The following is a 22,844-nucleotide window of genomic DNA, read 5'->3' as shown; positions in this document are numbered from 1 at the left end:
GCAGCACAATTTACAATAGCTAAGATTTGGAAACAACCTAGGTGCCCGTCAGCAGATGACTGGATCAGAAAACTATGGTACATCTACACAATGGAATACTATGCTGCCATAAAAAAGAAGGAGTTCTTGCCATTTGTAGGAACCTGGATGGAATTGGAGAACATTATGCTAAGTGAAATAAGGCAGTCAATGAAAGAAAAATACCACATGATCTCACTCATTTGGGGATAATGAAAAACATTATAAACTGATGAACAAAAAGATAGTTACAGAGGCAGTAAAGCATCAAACAGACTGTCAAATTACAGTGGGAAGGCTAGGGAGAGGTGGGGAAAATAAGAGATCAACCGAAGGACTTATATGCATGCATATAAGAGTAACCAATGGATGCAAAACATTGGGGGGTGAGGGCATGTATGGGAGTGGGGGGGGGCAATGGTAAGATATGTACACATGTAATACCTTAATAAAAAAAAGAAAATAAAAAAAGAGATCTTTGCATTTTATAGCGTTATTCCTAAGCCATAATCAGGGAGCTCCGATTGTGGAATTTGGGCATCAGTGATCAGGCCAGAGCAGTGAGCCTTGGCCATGCTCCAGAATCCATGCCGCATGTGCCTACGTGCCCCAGCCTGGGAGCTGAAGCGCTACCTATAAAGACCTTCTCTACAGAAGCACCAGGTGCTTTGATCATCAGAAATATTTCTCCTGGGAATCTGTGTCCCAGGGAGGTCTCAGCTAAGCCAAGCCTCACTTGGAACCAGGGCTTTCCTTTCTAATAGGAATTCACGTTCAGCCACTCTCACTCAAAAATTTGCTACAGTTAAGCAGTCTCTGGTGCCATATAACAGGGTTTTCTGAAGTGCTGTCCTCCTCCAGTGGGATTTTTAATAAATGATGAGATGAGCCGCCTGGTACCTTCTCAGAAAACAGATTGGGAAATAGGTAAACACCTTCCTGCGTGCCCTGCCCTGCTGCTCTGCATTCAATAGGCCCAGGGGTGTACTGAGGACAGCCCTATTGAGCCATTACTGGAAGAACCACAGAAGGGTGGGAGAAGGTAGAGGGTTCTTGCATCTCCCAAGAAGTGGTAGATCTAGAGTGTGGATTGAACGGCAACCAACCAATCTTATAAAGCATCCTGATTTGCCAACTAACTTCATATAGATACCACTCTGAGACCCCATGGCCTCCGACAAGAGAATTCTCTCTTAGTCTCTGGTCACAGTAATGGAGGGCAATGGAGCTTTCTCCACTAGTAAAAATCAGTGCTATCACAACCAAGATCATTACAAAACAAGCTTCAAGCTCAGGGATGACCCACCCTAGATGTCTTGATCTATGTGGAAGAAGGGGAAGATGGAGGAGTTTGAGAAGAGAGTGAAGGGAAGCCCATTTCCTCTGCTCTTCTTTTTACTATATCTGTGATTGAAGGCTGGCTCTCTTGAGTCTCTGGCATGAGGGTTTGCTTCAGGCATGTGGGAGGTGAGGCATCATGAGGCACTTCCCCAGTGGAGGAACAAGTAAATGCCCAAAAGTGGAAGTCCCCGCTGGCCAGGGATGTGGCCCATTAACTTTCCTCACAAAACTCAACCTAAGTTGGCTATCAAGCTAATCTTGTATTTTTTGTTGTTGTTTGTTTTTTCTTTGATGATGGCAGTGGGTGGGGCTTCTGTAGAATGGGACTTCACTATGCTCTATTCCTCCCTATAAAACATAAACATACTTCAGAACAAGCTGCCTGGCCATCTCCCCAAACATCTCAGACACCTCCTAACATTCTCCCCATTCACATTGGATTTACATTGATCTTTGCTGAGCTTGTCATGATATTTAGCTAATATTTTAAAACTTGTTTGTTTACAATCCATTTCCCTCACTAAAATATAAACACGTTGAGGGCAGGGACCATGGGTGTCACATTCCTAGTTGACTAGAACAGTTACTAAGGTAGATACTCAGCAAATCTTTCCAAATGGTTGAATGACTGATTTTATCACTAGACTTTCATTTGGTGAAGTGTTTGCCCATGTGCATTTTATATTGTGTTTCTTCTAAATTCTTAGGTCATGTTTATGCTTGAAGAAAATTCTTGTGCATTGCTAATGGTCCCTTCCTTGAAAGGGTCTTCCTTGAATAATTCCAGTAATACCTATTGAGTGTGGTATTCTGTAGGTTCTTTTAATAAAGCCCTTGGACCTCAGATGTAAGAGGAGAGAGATGTTGAGGGCTTGTCAGCTAGGCACTGTTCTCAAGGACTTTAGAGTCTAGTATGGGAGGCCAACATGTAAGCAAACAATAATATAGACAGAGATGCTCATGCGTACAAAGTCTGGAGGAAATACAGAGAAGGAAAGGTATAGAGGATGTGGCAGGAACCAAGGAAGGTTTCAGAGAGGAAGAGCCCAGAAGGATTTGGGAGGATGAGAAGGAATTTAGTGCAGGTGAGGGATGGAGTGGGTGGAGGTTGGGACATAAAATGGAGGAATGAAGCAGAATGATGGCATGTTTGTGTGTTTTTAAGGTTCTGTAATAATTAGGGCTTTACCTGGGCTGGGCTGAAGGGACATTTTGGGATCCCCTCCAGTGGCCCCAAATAGTCTGCGTCTCTAGAGTATAAACAAAAACTTTTTGGTCCAGGACATTTTCAAGAATTCCAAGAACTCCTAAAGCCCTGCTTCCTTCAAGGCCATGCTCAGGTTTGCCCTGGGAGTCCTTTCCCTATAGTGGCTATTAGATGATGAACTCACACAAAGTGTCCAAACTCATATTGAAGAGTAGAGTGAGTTAAAGGAAGGTGTGCTGTGGCAATTAATCCACAAATGTCCTGATATTTAAAAAAAATCAAACCTAAGGTCATCTAGATTTGCTTTTATGTCATTCTTTAAATTTTCTTAACAATCCCTTCACCCCTGTTTTGCAGAACCAGGTTTAGAGAGGTCCAGTGATTCTTCAATGCCACTAAATAAGTGCTGGGACTGGATTTCAAACACAGGTCTGTTCGACCTCTGAGTTCACCCTGGAGACCATCTCCTTCATTCCACATCTGTGGCCTTGAGAGCAAATCTGGGGACTACTAGATTGGTTCACTTGCAGGGTCAGATGAATTCTCTTGTTTTGTTTTGTTTTGTTTTTGTTAATCCTCACCTGAGGATATTTTTCCATTGATTTTTAGAGAGAGTGGAAGAGAAGAGGAAAGACAGAGAGAGAGACATCAATGTGAGAGAGACACATCAATTGGTTGCCTCCCACACAAGCCCCAACCAGGGCCAGGGATTGAGCCTGCAACCAAGGTACGTGCCCTTGTCCAGAATCAAACCTGGGATCCTTGAGTCCACAGGATGATGCTTTATCTACTGAGCCACACTGGCTGGGGCAGATGAGTTATCTTTAAGCACTGAGATTCTAGGACACAGATTAGAGCACACGGAAGAATGGGTACTCCCTTCACCTTTTTGACCCAAAGACCTGCTACTGAATTAGGTCTTCATGTGCCTGAAGGGTATTCCTTCTGTATCATTGTCACTCATGTCCAGAAAGGCAGCTCAGTCTTAGGGGTGATAACCTCTAGAATTGTGGCTGAACTGGGTGATTGAACTCCTAATTTTTGCCGGTGGGATTTGAATTTGGTGGAGATGATTCACGAGCAAATGAAGAATTAGTGTGGTTTTACAATGTTGTTATGAACTTTATGATGTGAGTTGATTGTTTCATGTAGACCTATAAAACAAGTCGCAGATGGCAGAGAGTGATTGCATCATTCCCTCTGCACTGTCAACGGAGATGAAGCCTTCTTTAGTGCTTGAGATAGTTCCTGATGCTCCATTCAGGCCAGCCCAGTATTCAGATTTTAATATGTTCCTATAATGGGTGTGGAGGAAAAAAAAAAAGAGGAAGAAGGCGGGGAAACCTATTAGCCCAACTAGTTGTACTGCCATTCCTGGTAATGATGAATGATTAATATCAGAGCAGAGCCCCAAAACCTATAGAAACAGGCCTGTTTGGCTTGGGCACTAAATAAATAAGCCAGTTACACATTTCTTGGATGGCTGGCAAAGGTTTTGTCGTCATAGCAACTCCCCCATCCAATTTGCTCTGCTTATATGAGTTGTCAGCCTCTGTCCCAACCCCAAGCTCCTGAGGAGGAGGAGCTGGAGCTGGGCCTTGTCTCTTTCTTATTTATAACTAACTCCGAATGAGGGGGAGGGACAGGCAGGGTTGCCTCCTGCACACGCTGCTTGCCTGAGTTACATTCACAAATGCCTTGGAAGCAGCAGGCTGCCTGCATCCTTCTCATCACATTCCTGGGTGTGTCTGGGCTGGTTGGTGCAGTTACCAGAACATACCACATTGGGATTGTGGAAGAATACTGGGACTATGTACCCCAGGGGAAGAACATTATTACTGGGAAAAGTTTCGCAGAAGACAAGTGAGTGAGCATGGGGTCCTCATAGACTCCCAGGTTTGGCTTCCTTTTCGCTCGACATGTGGAAGGTTGTATTCCTTGGGAGGTGGTAATTGGGGTGAGTTAATGTAAATCAACAGGAGGGGTTTTGCATTTGCTTGGAGAGCCCAGTCTGGGTGGGTGTGGAGTTTGGAAGAAACATTCTTAACTCCATCTATTTGTTGAACCATCTATTCAAAGCCTTGTCTGTGAAGAGCCACAGACACAACCAGCTGCTTGAATAATGGCTCATTCTATAAATGGACAGTTTTCATTAGACATCTCTAGTAACTCAAGGAAGTTCTAGACTCTGTTTAAAAAAAAACCAGAATGGCAATCTTTGGGATGTAAATTTGAGAATTTTCAAGAATTCTTCACTGTTAAAACACACAGTGTTTTCTTAGTTTTTATTTTTTGGAATGAAACATTGTCATTTTTGTTTTTGCTTTGTAATGTTTAAGAGAGGGACAGTTACAATAGATTTGGCTGCCGTTTAAAAAGCTTCCTTGAGTCCATTAGAAATGGCTTTTTCACTGGCGAGAAGCTTGTTTCAGCCCCGACTCATTCAATTTGAGGGCAATAGCCTATCTCCAGAGCCCATGGTGTAGCTGGGTGAGATGGTTCTAGAATGTTCTATATCCATGATTTTTTATTTTTGCAGAATATAGCCCTCGCTTCCTGTTTTCCTTGAGGGATCTAGTGTCTTATATCTTTTATTTGTTCCCTGGAGATCCATCTGAAGTCACCCCCTGGCTCCAAAAGTTGTTATGCATATTTTCAACTTTGTGCTTATTAGAACAACTTTTGAGATGTTCTGGTAACCACTGTTGGATTTTTGGATGCTTGTTTCTTTTCTGATAGGCAGAGCCCATTGCATTCAATATTCAAGTTCCATTTTCAAAAGATGAAATTAGTTGCTAAGCTTCAGTAAGAGCACAAGGTCTGCCAACAAGTCTTTTAGAGCCAGGTCCCCCTGCCCTGGGCAAAGACCAAAGATCCAGTTGGCTTGGACACACGGCTTCCAGGCTATGCCACAATGGTGACACAGCCATAGCCATAGATGTTTTGTTTGTTTTAAAATTAAAGAAGAATGATGCTTGTGCCAGCCAGGCTGCCAAGAAAGTCTTTTCCTTAAGCTTTGTACCAGGAAATTTAATGTCCAGGGGCTATTTCCAAAGAAAGCTCTTGACTTCTTTGAATCCTACCTGTGCTGGTCTTTGGTGGTGGTAGTGTTCCCTGGATATGGGATTTGAAAGGCTACCCTCCCTGCTGGTGCCCTTCCCAAAAAATGGAACTCTGCCGTCCTCAAAAAACGCTCAATAGAAAATAGTCGTTGTGAGCCACCATTGGATGCAAGACTACTCAAGATGTGTGTGTTGAGTGTAGTGAGTTCATTCCTGAGCTCAGTGTGATACTGGACAACCTTTCCATATGGTTGAGTAAAAAGGAATGCTATCTTTCTCCTAAAATGTCCATGTTAGTATTCTTTGTTCTTTGTTCTTACATAGGAATTCCATTACTTTCATTTCATTGAAGCTTGTACATATTATTATTCCAATTTTACAAGCCAGGAACTGAGGTTCCACGAAGTACTTGACAGAGTTTATAGAGTAAAGGTAGCACCAAACACGCATTGCTTTAGCTCCAGAGCCCTCCGCACCCCCCCCCCCCACCCTCTTAAACCATGAAACCTGTTTCTTGGCAAAGGTGATCCTTTCCAGCTGAGTTAAACTCAGCTTTGCAGAAGCCAGGGATTCCAGCAATTAGAAGTTCTAGAAAGACCTAATTCTTACCAAAGGCAGGTTCAGTCCACTTGTCACTCTTCTCAGAGAGACACTGAAAGTGATCACTTGTGTCAGTGACCAAACTGGTTACCTATTCATTGAGAAGCCCAAAATACTTAAACCCTCAAATGTTGGAATGCTGTTTCCACAAGGCTGGGTGCAGGAGGAGTTAGGGGCTCTCTTTTCAGCCATAAGATGGTGCTTTGAAGAAAGCACAAAAAATGTATAGCCCTGGCCGGGAGGCTCAGTTGGTTGGAGTGTCATCCCGTACACCAAAAGGTTGGGTGTTCGATATGCAGTCAGGGCATGTACGGAAGGCAAGTGATCCATGTTTCTCTCTCGCACCTCTCTCTCTCTCTCTCTCTCTCTCTCTCTCTCTCTCTCTCTCTCTCTCTCAGGATTAAAAAAAATGTATGAAAATAGTTATGGTGAAAAAGAAATGGAAAAAAGAGCCACGACTAAAACACAGTTTGGTATCAGATTAGAGTGAGATGGTTTAACAAATGTGGTTTCACATGAGAGGACTCCTGCTTTTAGGGACAGCTAATATATATATGTCATATTGGATGCCACGGTCCCCACATGTTTCCTTCTGGTGTGTAAAGAGACAGATTAATGCAGGGTGGCTCCTGACTCTTGAATGGGCAGCCTGGTTGAGTGTGCCATGTATATTGGTTTTTATCAACAATTATAATTCACCATCTTATGGCTGAAAAGAGAGCCCCTAACTCCTCCTGCACCCAGCCTTGTGGAAACAGCATTCCAACATTGGAGTGTTTAATTATTTTGGGTTTCTCAATGAATAGGTAACCAGTTTGGTCACTGACACAAGTGATCACTTTCAGTGTCTCTCTGAGAAGAGTGACTAGTGGACTGAAGTGCTACTGGTGAGGCAGGTGGCTCAGGGCAAGTCCCCAAGAAGGCTGCTGATCCTTGTTTGAAGACCACAGAACACATGTCTTAGATACTACAGTTCATAGTTGTCACAGCTGTCACATGTGAAGATGCCATGATTGTGGAACATGTATGTGTGCTCTGCATGGTGCCGTTTTCCCAGGAGCAAGGAATCATCTTGGATGATGCAGCCATACTGTCGCTCAGCCTCCCGCAGGATGAGTAGGTAGTGTTCCTGAGGACAGGCTGCTATTTGGATATTCAGAACCAGACAAATGCCTGGTATTTAGAGATTCCCAGCATTCACTATGGGTAGAAAGAACCTGAAATAGGAGTCAGGAGACCTAACTTCTAGTCCTTGCTCTGCCCCCACTTGTTAACTTTCTAACGTGGTGCCTTTGCTGCATCACAGGGTTCAAAATATAATTGAGATTATATCCACTAACATTTTCCTAGGAAGCATAGGATATAGGAGTTCTATTCTATCTAGAAATATTTTTTCCTCAATGAATATATTCCCCCTCTTCCCTCTTGTGCTTAATGGGGACACAAGGCTCCTTTGATTTGCCTGGGGACGGTGTCAGCATTTGATCCACCGGGCCAGTGCTGCTCCAGCTCGTAAAGCACTTAAGGCGTGACTGTGCTTTGGTGGCAAAGCCTGGTCTTGCATGGAGCCAAAGTGGGCTCACTTTATTTAAAGCCACAATTCTCACCAAAGCCCTCATTAGGCAACCAACATGTGCAGGCTTTTGCTTCCCAGTGAAACTCAGAGGTTTTTGTGGGCACTAACTCACAGGCAGAACCACACTTGAATGAGTGTGGCTGGCAACTGTTCAAACCCCAAGTTTAGGGAGTTCACTTGATCACAGCACTGTGTGAGCACAGTTGATGGCAAAGGGTTTTGAGCAGGCCCTTGGATGGGTGTGAAGGAGAGACCCATATGTCTACTGAAAGAGTCAACTGGAGGAAGCAGGTGGGAGAAGACAAGCTTTAAAACAAAGAGGAGGATTTCATCTTTTTAGGATTTAGTCTTGGACAGACAGTGACTTTCAAATCTCAACTTTTATCTTATCAGCAGAAAAAAAATCTTGTGTTGGGCCTGATGTCATGTGACTCTCTTGGGGTTGCTGTTATTTCCCTGTATCAGTTAGTGAGTGCTTTTGGCTGCCAGTAGTGACAAGAATAGAGTGGCTTAAACAAATTAGGGTTTTGTATTCCTTCTGAAAGAAATCCAGATGTGGGCCATTCAGGGTTGTTGGGACAGTTGGTATGATAGGATTTCAGGGGCCTTAACAATTTCTGACCCAACATTCCTAGCATGTGATTTTACTCCTCAAGGAAGTCAAGGGTCACAAGATGGCTGCTGGAACTCCAGCCTTCTTGTCTATGTTCCAGGGAGGAAGAGAGGAAGGAAAAAGGTAGAAGGGGCAAATTTCTGCTGCATCAGCCCTATAAAGCGCTCTCATGGATATGCCACCCAATTAATTCTACTTATATCTCATTGGATACTCCAAGCCTTGAAAGGAACTTGACGATATAATCTTTCAGTTATGTGCTTTTTGACCTGAAAACAGCAGGATTTAATTCTTTTACTAATAAGTGGGGCATGAATTTTGCAAAGCAGCTGGCAGCCCCTGCCACCTTCCCCTTCCTCAGTTCTTCCTGTTTCCCATCATTCACAAAACCCTCTTGATCCCCCTCTTCTCTTTCCCACCCCAAGGCCTGGTTAGTGGGGTTCTAGACAACATTAATATCTAAGTGTCATTGAGTCCTTACTATGTTGCAGGCATTGTCATAAAAGCTTTTCATGCCATACAGAGGAGTGACAGATCTTCTGCCCAGTCAGGGGGACCAGGAGGCCCAGGGTGGGTTTTCCCAGCCAAGTGTGGCCCAGCAGTGGTCTGGCAGAGATGCCAAGGCAGCCTGGCTTTCTAGTGGATGTGGGACTCTAGCATCAACTTAGAAACTTAGAATTCTTGTTCCACTTACTAAGCAAGTAATTGAATCTCTGCCTCAATTTTCTCATCAGTAAAGTGGGGATAATGATAGTCCTTTCTTGGTGGTGGTTGTGGTGGGGGTGTATGAGTTTTCTTTGGCTGCTGTAACAAATTACCACAAACTGGGTGGCTTAAAACAATAAAAAATGTACTCTCCCAGTTCTAGGGGCCAGAAATCTAAAGTGAAGATGTTGCCCTAACTGGTTTGGCTCAGTGGATAGAACGTCGGCCTGTGGACTGAAGGGTCCCAGGTTCAATTCTGGTCAAGGGCATGTACCTTGGTTGTGGGCACATACCCAGTAGGGAGTGTGCAGGAGGCAGCTGATCGATGTTTCTCTCTCATCGATGTTTCTAACTCTCTATCCCTCTTCCCTTCCTCTCTGTAAAAAAAATCAATAAAATATATTTAAAAAAAATAAAGTGAAGGCGTTGATAGAACCACACTCCCTCTGAAGGCTCTAAAGGAGGATCAATTCATTGCCTTTTCCAGCTTCTGGTGGCTGCTGGCAATCCTTGGCTTGAGGAGGGGGCATCACTCCAATCTCTGCTTCCATTTTCATATCACCTTCTCCTGTGTGTGTCTAATCCCCCTGTTATAAGAACACTTTTAATGGCATTTAGGACCCACCTGGATAATCCAAAATCATCTCCTCATCTTAAAATCCTTAACATCTACAAAGGCCCCTTTTCCAAATAAGGAGATTAGGATGTGGACTCACTTTGGAAGCCATTATCAACCCATAAGACAGGTATCAGAGGTAAAGCCTCTGGGTTAAGTACACAAGACATGTTAGCTGTCATGCTATCTCTCCTATCTCTAGGACTTCTCCTGCGAGCCGGAGCTCTGTGGGAAAGACACTTCAAATGGTCACATTTTCTTCTTTTCTGATTGGAGCTTTGCCAGAAATAATCATTACTCCCATAATTATCATTGCTTCAACATTCAGACACTGTGCATGGGGCTCCACATCTCATCTCGTTTACTCCCCTTGATGACTCTACGATGGCCACCAGTTGACAGCCAAGGAAACTGGGGTTCAGATCTCCCCAAGATATCACAACATCAAGTGGGGAAGTTGGGATTCAAGCTCATTCCCTTTTCCCTTCACTGTGTGAATTTGTTTTCAACTTGCCTTATGTGTGTCCTGAGGGGCTTCTGTGGAAATGAAGTGGGATAAGGAGGAACTCAAGACTCAGGTGGTACCAGGGAACCAGGGTGAGAGGACGTGAATGGGAGCACATCGCTTAGGTGGGATGGCTTTGAAATCATTAACCTAATTAGGGAGAGCGTGGCTGCACCTGAGTTGCAATGCATAATCACTATCTCCACCCTTGTCTTTGCCAAGTGTCATTTGTATCCATCTAGTCCTGTTTCTCCTCGGTGAACAATGTCCCTTCTCAGACAACAATTGCTTATCCATATTGTGACTATAATGATTTCCCATGTTTTCCCTGACCACACCTCTGCTGATATTATTCAAAGCTCATCTTTACCCTGTCCTCATACTCTCTCTCACACACACAGACATTCAGCTCTATGTGATATATTTGCCACTTAGTATGGAAAACTGGGTGTTGCTATTTATTCACCAATGCATATGTTTTGTCTTCCCAACCAGATGGTATGTCTCTTGAGTGCAGGGACTGAGATTCACAGATCTTGGCCCTCGTTTCTAGATTAATGTCCCATGTACAGGAGAGGTTCTACAATTGCTCAATGGTTGAATGGATGGGGAAGAATCCTGCTAAAAGATCCAGGCTGTGGGGGACAGTGGTTCTGGCAAGGTGCACACCCCCTGTGAGCTATGAAATCCTTGGAATCTAACCTGGAGTCTGCCTCTGCTCTGGTTAGATGATTCCCAGAGGCAGGTTCATTCCCGCAGTGGTTAATCTCACCTGCTTTTAGAAGGTGTCCCTTTCGCAGTATTGTCCCTGGCCTTGGCAATGTGAGTGTTTTGCATCTCGTTTTGTCCTTAAAGCAGCTGCTGATGTGAAACTTCCCAGCCCAACTGGATTCCTTCACAGCAGGACAGAGATACCTGCTCGATTTGAGTCAAAATGTTAGGATATATGTTGGGGATGAACCTGAGGGGTAGTGATCACTCAGTCCATCACAGTGGGACCGTCCTGCAGCTGCACTATAAACAATATACAGCCCACCAATGAAGCATCCTAATGCATGCACTCTAGCTACACCTCGGGCTGCTTCCTAAGGATGCCTTCCGTGAAATCACCCCTTGCTTTGTTTTGGGGCAAGACTTGCATTTTTAGAACTCATATGAGCTGGAGTCTCTGTCCAACTGTTACAAAGGTATACTGTGTTTTTAGGGGTGGTTGGCTGCATAGATATTCTCTTACTTCCATTCCTTCCCTGCCTTTTCCACTTCCAGTAGTTCCTGTGGTTTCAAACAGTTACTATGGTTCAGGCTGTTTCTATGGGTTTTGTGCTAAATACTATAGAAATGTGATTTCCAAACTTGCATTCACATCAGAATTGTATTAGTCAGAATAAGTCAGCTGGTGCTATAGTTACACATAACCTCCAAGTCTCGGGCTCACGCCACAGAGGTGTATTTCTCACCCACTGGGGTTCACTGAGGGCCATAAGACTGCAGGACACCTGGGTGAACTAGCGAGCCAGGCTGCTTAGATCTGGAGGCTTCACTGTCGCCGCTGAAGGTTTCCCCTGCAGCAGAGGAAGTGAGGGGTTTTGTAATTAAAGGCCCTGGCCCAGAAGTGGCACATGTCACTTCCTCTCATAGCTCACTTGTCAAAACTGCAAAAGTTCTTTGTTCTCCCCTTCTGCTGGGAAGAAAGAAGACTCCGAATGGGCAAGCACTGGAAAGCTCTGCCGTGAGAATCGGTTAGCGAGCTGAGGAAACATAGATGCCACGTCCCTGACACAGAAAGTCTGATTCAATTGCCCTGAAATGGGGCCTGGGGACCTAAATTTTTGGCAAATGTCCCAAATAATTCTGATACAGTTAGTACCTAGGTGGACATTTGGGAGCCACTGCTTGAGTAAACCTAATCCCTTCTCGGGATGACTGTTTAGGTGATAAGACTGACACATGTCCAGGAAGGTGCAAAACAAGTCAATATATAACTCAGTGCTAAAATATGCAGCATATGCAATAAGTGCTGTAAGAAGTCAACCAACAGTTCTCCTCCCTCTAGTTTGGCTGGCTCTGCCAGACAATTCATGATAAGGAACTTCTGCTCAGCATGCATATGCATGTGTGTTTACTGGTGTGAATGTGTGTGTGTGTGTGTGTGTGTTGGGAGCCCAGAATAGAGAAGTGAGGGGATCAGATGTTCAACAGTATTTTTGATCCGCATTTGGGAATCCCCATTTGGGAATGCAAAAATACTGTTTTCCTATCCGTGCTTGAATGAATCCTCGGATGTGAAACCCAAGGATACAAAGGATCAACATTATTTCTTGAAAAAAACCTGCATGTAAATGGATCCACACAGTTCAAACCTATGTTGCTCAAAGATCAGCTGTATGTCCAATGATGCTTGGGTCCAGGGTAGAGTTTGTGGCTACAAGAAAATATCCAGTGAACATCTTTCCGGAAATCCACCAAGTAACCTTAAGAACTTTGGTTTGCTGGGCTTGCCTTTCAAAGACTATTTTCTTTCTCCCAGGGACTTGCTAACAAGGAGGGTTTACTTTGCCTTTATAAATTGATGCTCATTGCACAACAAAGCTAAAAGAAAAGCATTTAAATAGACTATAGCACGGTTTTAAAGTTAAAAGTTGATTTTTCACAACCTTATCACTTCCTCACTCTAGCCAGCTGAGGCATGCAGCCTGCCCCAGACCACCTAATATGATCATAGGACAAGGTCAAACCTGTCAGCAAAAAGCCCTTTTAACGAGAAAGGCCTTGGTCTCGGAGGTGGGAGAACTTCCAGGGGTCCTCAGCTGAGCCAGAGGTGGAACATCTGGGCCTCAGCTCTGAAGGGCACTAGAACGTCCCTAGGGCACTGCAGGCATCACTGGGGGAACAAAATTCACTGGAAATGACATTGAAGGCGGAGAAAATGACTTCTCATTTTGTGTCTGATCGGTTAGACTGAGTCACTTGCCCCATCACTGGAGCTGGGGGTGGAGCCCTCTCCAAAGTACTTAGCATGAGAATGGGAAGGTGTGCTATCAGATCAAAGAATGGAGCGTGGGCACTGACTTGGCAGAGCTCCACAGTGTCTACTACATCAGCCCTTTCCATATCATTGCTTGGGCAGCTCCTCTTTGATCTTCGAGGCCATATTTAGGCATTACTTCCTCTAGAAAACCTTCCCTGATCTGTCTTCCCCTCCAGATTAGATGCCCCAGAACATCATCTGTGTTCTCGTGACTCTCCCTGCTAGAATGAGGGCTCCTTCCAGGCTTTGCCTTTTTGTTCTGTAGCCCAGGTCTGACATGAAGTTTGTTGAGTGACTGAGAGGGAATGCATGTGCATTTGCAAGAGTGTGTGTGAGAGGGGGGCCTGCCTCTTCCCCTCAGAGGGCACAGCTACACTAAGATGGCTGCACCTGAAGTGGTGGAGCTTTCCTTCCAGCAGAAGCAGTACATCTGTGCTAAGCACACAGACCGAGAGTGGGGAGCGGAGGTCCACCTTCCCAGGAGCTGGTGTGGCCATCTCTGAGGTGGTGTCAGCAGTGCTGCTGTTGTCTCAAGCTCCCAGACCCTGAGGCCCAGGAGGGCATTTTCTCACATCACATCTTACAATCCTACTTTTACACATCTGCTCCTTTCTTTCTATTGCAACTACACCCCGCCCCCATCTCCCCTGGTCTCCTGACAGCTTCCCTGCCCCATCATTCATGGTCTCCCCTTTGCCCAACTCTTCTACAGTTTGCACACCACTGTCATAAGGATGGTCCTTAAAGACTGATGATCATGTCACCACTTTAGGAAAAACCTCCGTGAGTCCTCAGTGCTTCCAAGACAAATCCTAAATGTTTCAACCTGGAATTAAAGTTCCTGGTCAATCTTCTTCCAGATGTTCCATGCATCCATACTTCTCACTGCTCCTCCCCTTCTGGACTCATAACCTCCAGCCTAGAACCTCCTCTCCCCCCAAACGATGGGGACTGCTTCTTTCTTGTAGCTTATGCTCGGTCCTTGACGAGTGTCCTCACTTTTCCCTTTTGTTATCTAATCCTCCTCTTCCTCAATTCCTGCATTTTTCATGAGGTGTTTACTGACCTCTTCAACCACTGCAACCTTTTCCTTCTCTGAACTAATTATTCCTAGAAAATGTGAGCTATATCTGATGCTTCAACCACTCAGTTGGCACTTGATCAAATACTGCTCTATGCAGTTCCTTAATTTTTCCATTATTAGGTGATAAGCTCTTTTGTGTTCCCCCCCCCCCCCCCCCGCCCCGCCACAGCACCCAGCAAAGTGCTGGGAATGCAGCAAGTGCATATTAAGTGTTTGTCAAACAAAAAAGCAAAAGGGGGGGGTGTTGAATGAAAGGGGGCAAAGGGGCAGCGTGACTTTAGGGTGGTGTTTGTGTTTTGTTTTAATTTGTGCCTTTTGGCTTGTCACTTAACTCAGTCTCTGTTTCATCATCAATAAATCAGGGATAATCTCCATTGGTGACAGGGTTATGGTGAACACCAAAGGAGAAATTATAAGTGCATGTACTTTATGACCTGTGAAGGCATGTTATTAAGATTTTCCTTTCAATTTCCACTTTTAAATATTTTTCTTCTTATTTTTAGACTTGCAACCTTATTTCTCGAAAGAGGGCCCAACAGGATAGGTGGTCTTTACAAAAAGGCTGTTTACAGACACTACACAGATGAGACGTACTCCACAGAGATCCCCAAACCGCCCTGGCTTGGATTCCTGGGCCCCATCTTGAGGGCTGAAGTGGGGGACGTGATTGTCATCCATTTAAAGAACTTCGCTTCCCGACCTTACTCTTTGCACCCACATGGTGTTTTCTACAACAAAGACTCGGAAGGTAAATGTCAATCCTGTAGTACTGGTGTCCTGTCTCTATTTCATAAATCAGGCAACTGCCCATTACAGGGAAAGGGATTCTAAGAGCCCGGTGATTGCACGGATTCATTTGTCTTCTCCCTGTCTCCTTATCTCTCATCTCCAGCTCTTCCCCCTTCTCTTTCTCTTCTTCCTTTTCCTCTCCCTTGTTTCCACCCTCCCTTGTTTCTCATTCTTGTTTATGTTGATTTCAAGCTGGGTGCTGGGCTCCCTTGGCACAAGCGCCCCCACACCCCCAGCAGCACACTAACTTTCGTCCTTGTCAATCACTCGTGACTGGGTAGCACACTGGATAAGGGGGGCACACACCAACAGCTTCCAGGGGCCTGTCAGCAGTAACAGCCTTGGTGTGGGCAGCGTGTCTCAGGGCGAGTTGACCTCAACGCCCCTGCTTAAGGCTGCTGTCTTTGGTGCTTCGTTTCTGAAACTCCCCAGTCTTCTGTGCACTGCAAGAGCTTCCACAGTGCAGTTTCTTGAGTCCTCCCTAATGGTTTTTTAAGCGATATTCTTGGACTTTTGATATAAAAGTACTTCTGAGACTTCAAAAGTTTTCCATCGCCGAAACCGGTTTGGCTCAGTGGAAGAGCATCAGCCTGCGGACTGAAAGGTCCCAGGTTCGATTCCGGTCAAGGGCATGTAACTTGGTTGCGGGCACATCCCCAATAGGAGGTGTGCAGGAGGCAGCTGATCGATGTTTCTCTCTCATCGATGTTTCTGACTATCTATCACTCTTCCTTCCTCTCTGTAAAAAATCAATAAAATATTTAAAAAAAACAAACAAACAAAAAAAGAAAATGTAAAGTATATTAAACCAAACTTTAAAAAAAAAAAAAAGTTTTCCATCCTTTTCCTCCACTAGAAGTGTGCAGCAAAGCTCTCGTGGTGTTCCTGAGTCCTCCAGGACGAGCAAATAAAACTGTGCCAAGAAAGTTCTGTGACTCTAAAGGTTAACGATTGATGCATTTTCTTTAACATGGTTTTGTGAAAGTATTATTTATGTTGCGGGTAGAAAGCAAAAATGCGTCACGATAGCTGTGCCTGTCCTTTTAGCTGTAGAGAAAGTAAGGCCATCTGTGAATCTTTAATTTTGTCTTAACCCCTTCATATATTTCTGGGAAGCATACCTTAATAGAGCTGATAGTGTTCTGGTAGATCATCTAGACCAGCAACTCTAAAGCTTGATAAGATTTCAGAATCATTTTTTTACAAATTGTGGTAAAACACATATTGCATAAAAGTTTCCATTTTACTATTTTAAGTGTACAATTAGTGTAGTTAAGTGCTATAAATGTAAGGGTTTATTTCAGGGATCTCAATTCCATTCCACTGATCCATGTGCTTATCCTTGCACCAATGCCATACTGTCTTGATTACTAGGGATTTATAGTAAGTTTTGAAATTGGGTAGATAAATCCTCCAACTTTGTTCTTCTTTGCAAGACTTTTTAGCTTTGCATTTCCATATACATTTCAGATCTGCTTGTTAATTAAAAAAAAAAAAAAAAAAGACCAGCTGGGATTTTGATGAAGATTGCATTGAGTTGCTCTATCACGGGGGGAGGGGAAGGAATTGCCACGTGTATTTTAAAAATGAACTACCATCTAGATAATATTGGGTTTCCAGTCCATCAACATGAAATTTAGATCTTCAGGTTCTCACAACAATGTTTTAGTTTCTAGTGTATAAGATTTGCATTTCTTTTTGTTGTTGTTAATCCTCACCCAAGGATATTTTTTTCCAGTGACTTTTAGAGAGAGTGGAAAGGAGGGAGAGAGACAGAAAGAGAAACATCAATGTGAGAGACACATTAATTGGCTGCCTCCCACACTTTCCCTGGGCCCTGACTGAGGCCAGAATCTAGCCTGCAACCAAGGTACATGCCCTTGACCGGAATTGAACTCAGGACTCTTCAGTCCTTGGGCCGATGCCTATCACTGAGTCAAATTGGCTAGGGCTGCATTTCTTTCGTTAAATTTATTCCAAAGTATTTTATTTTAATGTTCTTATAAATGGAATAGTTTTCTTAATTTTAGTTTTTGATTGTTGCTGATGTATAGAATACAATTGATTTTTGTATATTTATCTTGGATCCTACTAACTTGTTGAACTGGCTTATTAGTGGATAGTTAGAGGGGTCCTTGGAATTTGCTATATATAGAATCATGACACTGTAAATAAAGGTAGTTTTATTTCTTCCTTACCAATCAGTGTATTTCACTTTTTTTTTTCTTTTGCCCAATTGCACTGGCTGGAACCTTCAGGACAATATTTAATACTAGTGATGAGAGCAGACATTCTTGCCTTGTTTCCAATCTTAGAAGAAAACATTCAGTCTCCCTCCCTTTAAGCATAATGCTAGCTATGAGTCTTCCTTAGATTGTCCTTTGTCAGGTTGAGGACGTTTCTGTCTGTTCCTAGTTTGCTGAGAGTTTTTAATTTGTTAAGTTTAATTTGATATGGATTTTGTTAATTGTTTTTTTGACACATATTGAGATAATTCTATGGTTTTTGTCATTTAGTCTATTAATGTGTTATATTACATCACTTTATTTTTAAAAAAATATATTTTTATTGACTTCAGAGAGGAAGGGAGAAGGAGAGAGAGATAGATACACCAATAATGACAGAGAATCATTCATCAGCTGCCTCCTGCACGCCCCAGATCGAGCCTGCAACCTGGTCACGTGCCCTGACCAAGAATTGAACTGTGACCTCCTGGTTCGTAGGTTAATGCTCAACGACTGAGACACGCCAGCAGGGTCATCACTTTATTTTTTAATGTTAAGCCAACCTTGCAATCATAGAATAAATTTGGTCATGTTATATAATTTTCTTGATATGTTGCTGAAGTCAGTCTGCTAATATTTTGTTAAGAATATCTGTTTTTACATTCATGAGGAATATTGGTCAGTGTTTTCATTACTTGTGATATCTTTATCTGGTTTGGTAGAAAGGTAATGTGTGTCTCATAGGATGAATTTGGGGCAATTCCCTCCTTTATTTTCTGAAAGATTTTGTAAAGTATTGGCATCATATCTTCTTTAAGTATATTATAGAATTTATAAGTGAAACTATCAGAGCCTGGGTTCTTTGGGGGAAGATTTTAATTGCTAATTGCATTTATTTACATGCTATAGGTCTATTTCAAATTTTTATTATTCTTGAGATATTTTTGACATAAATTATTTATAATATTCCCTTATGATCCTTTTAATTTCTGTCCGATCAGAGTGATGTCCCATCTTTCACTTGGTTTTTTGGTGGTTTGTGCCCTCTTTCTTGGTTAGTCTCAGTAAAGTTTCCTCAATTTTGTTGATTTTTTCAAAGAGCCAACATCTGTTTTCACTTTCCCCTTCATTGTTTTCTGCTCAAATCTTTATCATTTCTTTTTTTTTTCTTTTTCTGTTGTTTTAGGGATAGTTTCACTTTTGTTTTCTAGTTTCTTAAGTTGGAAGCTCACGTTATTGATTTGAGACTGTTATTCCCTTTTGACATAAGTGTTTAAAGCTCTAAATTTCCTTTTAAGTACTACTTTAGCTGTATGCCACACATTTTGGTATGTCTTATCTTCATTTTTTATTTAGTTCAAAAAATTTTACAATTTATCTTGTGATTTCTTCTGAGATCTATAGGTTACTTAGAAGGGCATTGTTTTATTTCCAAATACTTGTGGAATTTAAAAGATTTATTTCTGATAATGATATCAAATTTAATTTCATTGTGATTGGAGAGCATACTTTGCATCCTATGAGTTCTTTTAAATTTATCAATATTTATTTTATGTGTATGTAGCCTATTGTTCATCCTGAAGAATGTTCCATATGCTCTTGTAAACAAGGTGTATTCTGCAGTCATTGGGTAGAATGTTATATAGATGTTAGGTCTAGTTGGTTGACGGTATTGTTGAAGTCTTCTGCATTCTTGCTGATCTTCTACCTGGTTCTGTCCATTATTAACAGGAGGGTATTGAAATCTCTAACAATTTTTGTTGAGCTGTGTATTTCTCCTTCAATTATATCAGTTTTGATGTATGTGTTTTGAGACTCTTTTGTTAGATGTGGATACATTTATGACTGTTAAATCTTCCTGATACATTAACTCTTATTATGAAATACCTATCTTTGTTCTAGCAATATTTCTTGTCTTAAAATATAGCTTGTCTATATTGACAGCACTTCAGCTCTCCTGTTGTTACTATCTGCATTCTTTTACTTTCAACCTATTTCTGTCATTGAATCTAGGAAATAGACTGCATATAGCTGGATATCATTTTTTTTGGTCTAACTTGACAATCTCTTCATACTAATATGAATGCTTAGGATATTCATATTTAATGTAATTATTGGTCGGTTTCATCTACATTTGTCATTTTGCTAATTATTTTTTATATGCCTTCTGTCTCTTGGTTCCTCTAGTCCTCCTTTATTGCCCTTTCTGGTGCTAAATATTTTAAGTGTATTCTTTATATTCTTCTATTTATTTTTTAACTACATATTGAGTTATTTTTTTATTGGTTGGCCTAAAGATTATAATATGCAACCTTTAACTGATCACAATATACTCCATATTTTTACTGACCTAGTTCTGTCAAGACAGAAGCTTTGCTCCAACAGTGCTTCATTCTCTTCCCCTCTTTTGTGCTACTATTGTTGTGCTGTCATTATATCTATAATAATAAAAGCATAATATGCTAATTAGACCGGATGTTCTTCCAGATGTCCTTCTGGATGACCTTCTGGACGAAGCCAGGGCTGCGAGGGAAGCCCCAGTCCGGGTGCCGGAGGGAAGCTGGTGCCGGCAGCTGGGGGGAAGAAAGGCCTACTCTTGCAAAATTTTGTGCATCGGGCCTCTAGTCTCTCTATAAATACAACAATGTGATGCTGCACTCAGTACTTTAATTATCTTATGACTTGGAAAGAGTTAAGAGAAGAAAGGAAAGTATTTGTAGAACTTTTTATATTGATTCACATATTTTCCACTTTGGTGCTTTTCATTTCTTCCTGTAGATTTAAGTTACTCCCAAGTGGTATTTCCTTTTAGTCTAAAGGACTTCCTTTAGTATTCCTTATAAGACAGGCCAGATAGCAACAAAATCACTCAACCTTTATTTATCTAGAGCATTTCTATTTTGCCTTGTTTTAGGGGGCAAGTTTTGCTGGACATAATATTTTTCAATGGCACCCCCCCCCCCCCCCCCCCCGGAGCACTTTGAGAGTTTTTGCTTCTCATCTTCAATATTCAGAAGGGAAGTCAACTGTTAATCATGTTGATGCTCCCCTGTATGTGATGACTCATTTTTCTTTCTGTTTTCATATTATCTCTTGGCCTTTCAAAAAAGTTTGACAGAAATGGTTCTATGTATGGATTCCTTGTATTTATTCTATTTTTGATTCATTAGGCTCTTTTGATGTGCAGATTAATGTTTTTCACCAAATTTGTAACATTTTCAGCCATTATTTCTTCCAACATTTTTTTCTGCCTCTTTTTCTTTCTCATTTCCTTTGGCAGACTACTATTACACATATGTTAATGCACTTGATGTTCTGTTTATTTTCTTCAATCTTTTTCTCCCCCTCTTTTCTGATAGGATAATTCTATTAATTTATCTTCAAGTTCACTTATTCTTTCTTTTGCCATCTTGAATTGTTGTCAAGCCCCATCTAGTGAATGATATATATATATATATATATATATATATATATATATATATATATATATATATTATTGATTTTTTACAGAGAGGAAGGGAGAGGGATAGAGAGTTAGAAACATCTAATGCTCTAATAGAAATAGAGCATTTCTATTTTGCCTTGTTTTAGGGGGTAAGTTTTGCTGGACATAATATTTTTCAATGGCACCCCCCCCTCCCCGCCTTCTTGGGGAGGGCATAACTGAGACGCAGCTCTGCCAGTCGCCTGGGGCTCAGCTGACAACAATTTAAAGAAATGCCCATGTGCCTTCCCAGGCGGCCCTCTACAGCTGGGCCTGTTGCCTCTTCTCTTTGAATGCACACAGCATTAGAGCCAGCCATGAGTATGTAAATAACCAATGTTCCAAGCATAAACATTGTTGTATGCCTTTATTTAATTTCCAGAGCACAAACATGGTTATGTTTATCAATTTCATCCAACTTTGTAGTTCCTTTTGGGGAGAGAATTTGAAAACTTCCTCACTCCCTTTTAATCAGTTTTTGTCTTGGCTATAGATGCAAGCTTGCCAGTCTTAGAATCTCTCCTCAATTTAATTTAGTGTTTACTATGAACTAGACACAATACTGGATACCGGGGCTGCAAAATCCAGTATCTACATGGTTGTTACCTCCAAGATACTCATCAGAGGAGAGGTAATGACACTTAGAATTAGGTAGGTGGGAATAACATTAATTTAGCAGTTACTGTAAGCCAGTGCCTGTACTAGGGCTCTTACAATCATCTCATTTAATAATAGAATCAACCAGTTCTTTCTTGATCTCCATGTGAAATATAATTAAATATCAGGACTATTTTAAAAAGAACATTTATTGGTTTTTTAAAATATAGAAAAGAGTTCAGAGAGGTATAAAAAGTAAAAGCCCCTCTTACTTGTCTCTCACCTGAAAGACAACTAACTTTAATAATTTTTTTTTGTAAATTTCTTATAGAAAAATTTAATTATATGTTATTGTGTGTGTGCATATAAATGCTTATTCATTTATAAAAAAGAGAAGATACTATAATGCACTTTGTTTTTCATTTTTTACTTCATCTTGGAGATTTTCTCATGTTATTACATATAAAGAAACCTCCTTTTAACAGTTATACAATATTCTATTGTATGAATATACCACTTTGGTATTGATGATTATTTAGGTTGCTTTCAGTTTTCGGTTGATACCAACAATTCTACAATGAATATTCCAGTTCATGTATTTTAAAAAACATTTTCAACTATGCTTCTAGGGTAAATTTTTAAAAGTGAAATTGCTGTTATATTCAAATACATTTCTAACAAGTTGTCCTCTAAAAAATTGCATGTTTTACTCTTCTACCATTTGTTTATGAGCTGGCCTGTTTCTCCCACAACCCCACCAGTTCTCAACATTCTCAAATCTGATGGGTAAAAATTTATGTAACTTCTAAAAGTCCACACATCCTAGACTACATACAAACATATGAATGTTTTTTAAAATACTCTAATATTGTTAATGTTACCATTGCTCAAAATCTTTGTCAAACTCTTTCTTGGGGGTGACTTTGTAATAAATTAATAAGCTATCTATACCCAAATCACTTTTTATTTTATATTTACTATTTATTTTAGATCCCAAATTATATTCCTCATTTTGGGTGGTATCACCAAGGATTCATTTGAGGACTTTAGCCCCACTTTTCAATAAAAACTATCAATGACTCCCAATAATAATAAGCAAAAATAAAGCACATTAAATATATTGTAAATAAAGGAACCTCTAGGAAAATTGCTGTGTTGATTGTATCATAATTAAAGCAAACCGAATGATCTCAGTTGAAGCTTCAAGACAAGTCTACTACCCACCCACCCTCCCCTAACTTCTGACCTGAAGCCTCTTCATATATAAATTCAGAAGCTTCCAAGCCATATATTTTATTCACAGGACTTTGGATAAAGATGCTGTACAGTCATGTCACCCATTCATTATTGTATTCAACAGATATGTATTGAGCTCCCACTGGGATAGATCTTGC

At 41.5% G+C, this 22,844-nt stretch overlaps 1 protein-coding gene across 1 annotated transcript in view; it reads left to right on the top strand.

The window, feature by feature from the left end:
- Window positions 1-4,259: 4,259 nt before the first annotated feature.
- HEPHL1 (hephaestin like 1) overlaps window positions 4,260-22,844 on the top strand; it is a gene marked incomplete at both ends in the record, with an annotated part of 57,195 nt that continues 38,610 nt past the window's right edge. The window contains 2 exons of the mRNA XM_080643248.1: window positions 4,260-4,429; window positions 14,859-15,103. Of these exons, the coding sequence (XP_080499374.1) occupies window positions 4,260-4,429; window positions 14,859-15,103 (415 nt within the window). The remainder of the gene's footprint in view (window positions 4,430-14,858; window positions 15,104-22,844) is intronic.

This window comes from Plecotus auritus (assembly GCF_963455305.1).
Source record: "Plecotus auritus genome assembly, chromosome: 9".
In the NCBI taxonomy this organism is placed as follows: Eukaryota; Metazoa; Chordata; class Mammalia; order Chiroptera; family Vespertilionidae; genus Plecotus; species Plecotus auritus.
Note: the sequence above shows the minus strand (reverse complement) of the source record. Positions and strands in the feature narration are given on the sequence as shown.